Source organism: Gymnoscopelus microlampas (assembly GCF_963454915.1).
Source record: "Gymnoscopelus microlampas genome assembly, chromosome: 5".
Lineage (NCBI taxonomy): Eukaryota > Metazoa > Chordata > Actinopteri > Myctophiformes > Myctophidae > Gymnoscopelus > Gymnoscopelus microlampas.
Window position 1 is genome coordinate 2,704,941 of NC_139942.1, and position 8,846 is coordinate 2,713,786.

The 8,846-nt window shown below is 43.9% G+C and overlaps 1 protein-coding gene across 2 annotated transcripts in view; it reads right to left on the reverse strand.

The window, feature by feature from the left end:
• Positions 1–305: 305 nt before the first annotated feature.
• The window catches only part of LOC311046131 (SPRY domain-containing SOCS box protein 4-like), a gene marked incomplete at its 5' end in the record, with an annotated part of 35,959 nt that continues 27,418 nt past the window's right edge, over positions 306–8,846 (reverse strand). For both annotated transcript variants that reach the window (XM_084058281.1, XM_084058280.1), the window contains one exon: positions 306–441. In XM_084058281.1, coding sequence (XP_083914407.1) covers positions 314–441 — 128 coding nt within the window. In that variant the 3' untranslated portion in view covers positions 306–313. The remainder of the gene's footprint in view (positions 442–8,846) is intronic.

Genomic DNA, 8,846 nt, shown 5'->3' on the forward strand with positions numbered 1-8,846 from the left:
AGATTTGAGTTAAAAATGTGCGCTTTAAAATAATATATACATTCAAAGATTTGCACACATTTTCACGATTTTTCAAAAATAGCAGATCCACAAGCTCATAGCGCGGCACTCGGTGCCGCGCTATGAGCTTGTATATCTGCTATTTTTGAATAGCCAAAGTGTAAAATAATGCTTTTTTAGCTCAAATCAAAAAAAGTGACACAGATGCGTTCCAGGTCTTAAAGGGTTAAAGTAGCCTAATTAAGTCAAAAAAAGATGTGCGTACTTGTCTCCAGCAGTGTGGTTGCATGGTGTCCGGTGCAGGCCATCAGGGTCATTGGTACTGCAGGTAGTTCTTGAGGGACTGGGGCAGAGGCAGACGCTGGATCTCCTGGAGGCGCTCCCGACCCAACGCCACGCGGGCGGCGCGCCTACACAGGTCCATGAGGGGTAGAGGCTCCGCTGGAGAGAGAGACACACAGAGAGAGAGAGAGAGAGAGAGAGAGAGTGTTATTAGGTGATACCAGACAGTGGTGGAAAAAGTGCTCACATTTTATACTTAAAGAGGTGGTGCCATGGTTTTGCTATTTTTCTGTTTTTCATGTGTCTATGAGGTTGACAGAACTTCATTAAGCCCCCTAAGGCGGTGTTTTTATGGTGTTTTATGTCTTCTCTGACTATTTTGAGTTTCTACCAGGAGGCTGAAACCTTGAGGGTCAAACGTGCCAATGGAAAAACAGCGCTTTAGTGACATAGTAAAAATATACCCTCCCCCTCATTATCATCGAAAAATCACTGAAAATCACGGCACCCCGTCTTTAAGTAAAAGTATCAATACTGCAATGTAGAAGTTACAAATAAAAGTCTGGAATTCAAAATTGACTTGCAGAATGCAGAATGACCCAAGTTCTTTTGAAAATCTTTTGAAAATAGCAGATCTACAATCTCAAAATGCGGTGCGATGCAACGCATTGTGAGATTTATTGTACTTAAGTACAGTACTTGAGTAAATGTACTTAGTTACTTTACACCATTGGTTATAGGTGATAGCAGATAACCTCTGCAACAGAAATATTCCAGTCCCCTCTAACAAGGGGGTCCCGATACACAGGTTGAGAACGACTTCCTTATAACAGCAGTGCTCAAAGTGGGGTCAGGGGATAATTGAAAATCTGCCGATCTACAAGCTCACAACTTGGGCTAATTTCAGAGAATCTCAAACGATCTTTTAACAACACAAATCTTGTAAAGGGGTCCCCTGGCACAACACATTTACAGTTAGGGGTCAGATGCGGGTCCTTGACATGAAAACGATATGTGCGATATACAGTGTGTGTGTGTGTGTAGTCTTGAATGCAATTATGCTTCAGTACATGTTCAATACTTGGCGCTTGAAGGAGTGATGCCGAGAGAGAGAGAGAGAGAGAGAGAGAGAGAGAGAGAGAGAGAGAGAGAGAGAGAGAGAGAGAGAGAGAGAGAGAGAGAGAGAGAGAGAGAGAGAGAGAGAGAGAGAGAGAGAGAGAGAGAGAGAGAGAGAACTGTAATGTAGCTCTTCCCTCGCCCCTGTGCAGCCGGTGTACACCCTTAAATATTGCAGAGAGAGAGAGAGCGAGAGCGCGAGAGAGAGACAGACAGACAGACAGACAGAAACGTACTCCAGTAAAAAAAAATGACAGAGCAACTTTCACTTATATTTGACCAGGAGTATCTTTACTGGAGTTGAGTACTTTGTCTACTACTGAACCCCAGGGCACAGGAATAAGGCCAAAGACATCAGGAGTCTGTTAGATACAAAGCTTTCCTCACATCTGTGATGCATAGAATGTAATGTTTGCTGGTCTTGAAGTCTTTGCTGATGGAGGTATTTCACATCTAATGAGCGGTCTTGATGACTGTTGCACTTTCCAGTCTCTGATCAATACAAAGCCACTATGTATTTGACTCTGCAACGTGCTTGGATTTCATCGTCGACTAAATGTTCATAAAGTATCCCTAGGGACATGTAAGTACAAACAAGCAGTGCGGACATTCACAATGTAAAAGTAGGGTACAGGAAGTGATATTGTGTTGTTGTCAAAAGCTCTATATTGTGTCTCTGAGCTTGTAGATCTTCTATTTCTTTCGGCTCATGGTTGAAAAAGGCAATAAAAAATGAATGTTCTTATGTTGACGTAATGCAAAAAAAAAAGATTGTGTGTAAGATTGTGTGTGTGTGTGTGTGTGTGTGTGTGTGTGTGTGTGTGTGTGTGAGCTGTTGACACACGAGAGAGGCTGACTGTACCTGCTGTTCATCTGTCTCTGAACCTGCTGCTACCGCTGAGCTCAAGGTTAAACTCCACAGCACGCAAACGCCCACACACACACACGCACACACACACACACACACACACACACACACACACACACACACACACACACACACACACACACACACACACACACACACACACACACACACACACACACACACACACACACACACACACACACACACACACATATTCGCTTAACCTCAGATCGAATGCCTGGATGCGCTATGTCGTACCCACTACTAAATCTGAGGCAGGGAAAAAAAAACTTGCGTTTTTTGGGCCTTGGTCATGGAACGATCTACAGACCAGATTAAAATTGGCTTCATTGATCCCTCTAGTGTCTTTTAAGAGGATTGCCATGGGCACATTCTCCAACCATTGCTCCTGCTTTGACAAGTAGCAATTGCTGTGATCTTAGTCTTATATTAGTTTATTAGTTTTATGATGTATTGTTGTTATTAGTATTTTAAATAGTCTGTATTGGTGCTATTGGTAGTAGGTCTTTGGTATTACGGATGTCATGTTTGTCTTTGTTTTGTTATGTCCTGTATTGTCGTTACTGGCAGAGCTGTGTAACATTTTATTTGCCTCTTCTCTTGGCCAGGGCACACTTGTAAAAGAGACACTAGTCTCAATGTGATTTCTCTGGTGAAATAAAGGTTAAATAAATAAAAAAAACACACACACACACACACACACACACACGCGCGCCTTTGTATTACTATACTCGCAAGGACATCGTCATTATAGGCCGGTGGATGTTCTGAATGCCATTTATTTTGCCATTTTTATTTGCACGCACGCACACACACACACAAGCAAACATGCTGTAACAAAAACAGAGGCGCGCAATTACGCTTGCATTGCACAGACAGCGGCTATACAGTAACACCCACGCTAAACAAATGTGTGAACAATGTGCACATCCGTGTGTGTGTGCGTGCGTGCGTGACACACACACACACACACACACACACACACACACACACACACACACACACACACACACACACACACACACACACACACACACACACACACACACACACACACACACACACACACACACAGGAAAGCACATTAGCAGGCATATTGCAGCATCAAATCGTCTCTGTCAGAGATGGAAACCTCATGAGTCCAAAACCGTTACTTTTCAGGATTCAAATTCAAAAGCATCAAAAGCAGCAGACCTACAAGCTCTAAACGCGTCGCTTCGCGCCGCGTTTAGAGCTTGTAGGTCTGCTACTTTTGATGCTTTTGTGTGACGCTGTGGTATGACCAAGTAGGGCGTTCATTTACGACAAAAAACGCAACTTTAGAACGTGGAGATATGAGGTTTCTGCCCGACAGAGATGGAATGGCTGTTCTATGCACAAAGCATTTCCGGCTTGCTGTGTTTGCCAGTTATGTTACTTCCATATCACACACACACACACACACACACACACACACACACACACACACACACACACACACACACACACACACACACACACACACACACACACACACACACACACACACACACACACACACACACACACACACACACACACACACACACACACGGTGTAGAGCAATGAACATCGTGTGTGTGTGTGTGCATGTGTGTTCGTGTCAGGTAAATGCAGGGCACTAACTGGGTGTTAGAAGTCATAAAACAACGGGACGACAAAGGTCTAAAAATAACCCACACGGATTCACACACTAAAGGCCTTTGCAGACAGGGTGCGATTAGTCAATCAGTTTTTACCGCATGCGAAAAGACGCACACATCGAACTGGGTTCGATTGAGAGAAAAAAACGCATCGCCGCAGCCTGTGATTGTAATTAGAGAAACAGAGAAAGCCTAATTTTGCTCTATCTGACAGGCATGTCAGGTGACCTGACACCAAATGCATTTTGGGTAATGTAGTAGTTATAGATGAAGTCATTTATGGATATAAGTATTTTTCTGCCTCTCTCTCTCTCTGTACAATGAAGATACAAAATGACAATTTATCCTCGAGCGCTCCATTCCAAAGTGACGGTTTCTCTCTAGCTGAAACCCATGCTCGCTCGACCAGTAACAGCGGTCTCTCGCTCGACGCTCTCTCTTTCTCAACGTCATGACGCTGTATGGCAGATCTAAAATCTAAGTTGACAGATGCATCCCTGGTTTTAATGCGTTACTGTAGGTTGTTGTGAGTTTGCAGATTGGCAACTTTTTTTGAAACTGTGTGAAACTTTCCACCTATAATAACACGCCCGAAATAGGGACACCGTGTTGAAAGTAGCTCAAAAACAGTGAATTGGCAGATGTCACAGCTAATCTACTACAGTGTAGGAGATTAGCTGTGACAGTGGAGTGACAGGGGAGGACTGGAGACACTGTGACATGACAGCTGCTATGAGGAGTACTGTGACACTGCATCTATGATGTGTCTGAATGACACACACGCACACACACACACACACACACACACACACACACACACACACACACACACACACACACACACACACACACACACACACACACACACACACACACACACGTGCACACACATATACACACACATGTACACGCACACATGCACTCTACTGCTGAGACAGCTACCAGGTTTCTGATGGATTCAAAAAATAATCTGACTGAATATGGGATGCTGAGATGAGAGTGAACGAGAGAGAGAGTTAGACAGAGAGAGAGAGAGAGAGAGAGAGAGAGAGAGAGAGAGAGAGAGAGAGAGAGAGAGAGAGAGAGAGGTGGAAAAAGCACTCAAATTGTTTACTTAAAGGACGACTTCACCGCTTTTCAACTTATCTTCATATAATTGGTCCTCACTAATACTCATGATAAAATGGTACCATTTTTTTCTACTCGGCCTGTGTCTCATAGGAGGGCTGTGGACAGTCCAGAAACCTGTCTACCAGTGACATCATCGTTAGGCATGATTTTTTTTTCCAACAAGATTTCACATTTTTTATTTAGATTTTTATTAACACGAGAACAATGGCTTCTTTTATTGCATTGCAACTTTCCAGGAATAGAAAGCCTGCAGTTTCTATTAGCTTGGATTCCCCATTGATGATGTCACTGGTAGACGGGACTCTGAACTGTCCACAGCCCTCGTCTGAGACACAGACCGAGTAGACAAAAATGGTACTATTTTATCATGAGTATTAGTGAGGACCAATTATATGAAGATAGGTTGAAAAGCGGTGAAGTCGTCCTTTAAGTAAAAGTATCAATACTGCAATGCAGAACTACTCTGTTACAAATTGAAGTCAGGTAATCAAATTGTACTTGAGTAAAATTACAAAAGTATTGGCGTCGACATATACTTAAAGTACCAAAAGTAAGAGTACTAGTTATGCAGAATTTCCCGTCTAAAATGTGTAAAAGTCTTTTGAATGTAGCAGATCTACAAGCTCACAACGTGTCACAATGCCAAAGTCACTTATAACAAGCAGACATGGCAACACTGCCATCAACCGGTCGCCATGCAGGCTAAACATGAATTACCAATTACACACACGCTCAGTGCATGCTGACACGTGTGTGTGTGTGTGTGTGTGTGTGTGTGTGTGTGTGTGTGTGTGTGTGTGTGTGTGTGTGTGTGTAAATACACAATATCGATTCCCACCAACACACACATATGTTATACGTGTGTGTCTGTGTGTGTGTGTGTGTGTGTGTGTGTGTGTGTGTGTGTGTGTGTGTGTGTGTGTGTGTGTGTGTGTGTGTGTGTGTCTGTGCACGTGCATGTAAATACATAAAATCGATTCCCACACACACACACACACGTTATACGTGTGTGTGTGTGTGTGTGTGTGTGTGTATGTGTGTGTTTTTCAGTTTTCCGAGGCTGCTCGTGCCACTTGTATGAACACACACACAAAGCGTATATAGGATGACTCCACACCTCCTCACCTCTCCTCCATTTCATCCTCCCATCCGTAACTGAAGCCCTCACTTATCCCCCTCTCCTCTCCTTTTCTCTCTCCCTTCTAGCTTTCTCCTAACCTTTTCATCTGCTCTCTCTCGGCACGTTTCATCTGCACTACACACACACACACACACACACACACACACACACACACACATATATATATATGCACACACACACACACACACACACACACACACCTTGCATGCAGACAGAGGTCCTGGGGGTGTAATCAAACAATTAGCGTTAAAACGGAAACACAGCTCAATACCACAACCTCTGTAGTGACCTCTGTACCCCCCCCCCCCCCCAACACACCCCCTCACAACCCACTATACACCCCTCCCTCCCTCGAGTTGTGAGCTTGTAGATCTGCTATTTTCAAAGAGATCGTGAAAAAATAGAACACAAACTCAAATCTGGTAGGGGGGGTCCCCTGGCACAAACTATTTTCAAATGAGGGCGGGGGGGGGGGGTCCGTGGACAGATACATATGAATTTGGGGGGTCCTTAACTACACTTTAAAAACAAGCTAAAAAAAAAAGGGAAAAACAGCAACTACCCATATTTACAAGTGAAGCCCAGAGTCACTTATAACTAGCCTCGGAAACCCATGCCTTTTTTTTGTTTCAAAAGAAAAAAAGCCTGGGAGAACCTTGCAGGAACGCTGGTCTTAGGACCTTGTTATCTCCTAACCGATCAGAGTGCTCCAAACCCAGGCGCTGGAATCCAGCGCCTGGGTTTGGCTCCGCCCTTCAAGACCATCGATTGGGCTCGTTCTTTCAGTCTACTTATAACAAGCAGACATGGCAACACTGCCATCGACCAGTCGCCATGCAGGCTAAACATGAATAACACACACACTGAGTGAGCATGCTGTACACGTGTGTGTGTGTGTGTGTGTGTGTGTGTGTGTGTGTGTGTGTGTGTGTGTGTGTGTGTGTGTGTGTGTGTGTGTGTGTGTGTGTGTGTGTGTGTGTGTGTGTGTGTGTGTGTGTGTGTGTGTGCGCGCGCGTGTGCGTGCGTGTAAATACATAACATCAATTCCCACCCACACAGATTTATATCCGTGTTTGTTTGTGTGTGTGTGTGTGTGTGTGTGTGTGTGTGTGTGTGTGTGTGTGTGTGTGTGTGTGTGTGTGTGTGCGTGCACGCGCATGTGTGTGCATGTGTGTGTAAATACATAATATCGATTCCCCCACACACACATATGTTATACGTGTGTGTGGGTCGACACTCCACAAAATTGTGTCGGTTTTCCGAGGTTGCTCATGACACTTGTATGAACACACACGTAAATAGTCCATATCGCTCTCTCTCTCTCTCTCACAAGAACCTGAAAAGTATCAGCTGTAGACATACAAGGTTTTCCACCATATATAATCTATCCATCACAGGCTGTGAGGATAATTGCTCAGACGGCGCTGAGCTAACTTTGTAAATCCGATACGTCCAGAAAAAACGTATACATCAACACAGCTTAACCTATTGAGACCGGGAACGCATCTGTGTGTCACTTTAAGATGTCTTTGGCTATTCAAAAATAGCAGATCTACAAGCTCGAGTGCCACGCTATGAGCTTGTATATCTGCTATTTTTTTTTTTAATAGTCAAAGACATCTTAAAATGACATGGATGTGTTCCCGGTCTTAATGGGTTAATGCATAGCATCGATTCTGCACTCCCAGAAAATACATCACGGAGCAGGAACACAAATAACAAGCAGCCACAGGAGGGAATGGATATGGTTGTTGTCGGGTAGAAAAAACTTGTATCTCTATGTTTCAATCGTTTTTTTTGTTTTCGTAAATTAATGCCCTACTTCGGTCGCACAAAAGGAGTGAATATAGCCGATCCTGTGAGCTTGTAGATGTACTATTTTCACCGTTTTTTTTTTTACCCCTTTTTCTCCCCAAGTTAGTCATTACGCCAATTATCTCCTCCCCACACATTTCCACGTGAGGAGCCCCCAACGGGAGGATGTCGAGCGCCTTTGTCCCATACTCCTCCCGACCGACACTCCCTACTGATAGGCTCCGCCCCCCCTGGCCCGTAGAAATACGTGCACGTGACAATTAGGGATGCACCGATATGGAAATTCTTGGCTCATACTAGCCCCTACGCAACCTCTCCCACCGCTGTATAGCTCAGAGATGAGGTTCCTCGTTTGTCGGTGCCGTTTTAGCAGGACATTGTCGCACATTTTCCACTTTACACGTTTCTTACCCCTTTCTGCACATCGTATCCAAAAAGTAAAGCTTTTCTGAAATGCTCTCAGATGTTTTAAGTTCTAGCGCACAATAAAAGCTATCCAACGAGTTGAAAAAAGTATTTAATTCGACTCCTCATCCGGTTACATGTTTTTAAGACATTTCGCAAGAGTTGCGCCCGTAGAGATAACATTACTGATTCCCCTACTGGTCAAATGTTGAATTGCATCTTCTAATGCATAATATCATGGAACCGGCTCAGGAGAGAAGCGATTTAAACGTTTTTTTCAACTCGTTGGATAGATTTTATTCTACGTTAAAATGTCAAACATCTGAGAGCATTTCAGAAAACCTTTATTTTCTGGATACGATGTGCAGAAAGGGGTAAAAAACGTGTAAAGTGGAAAATGTGCGAC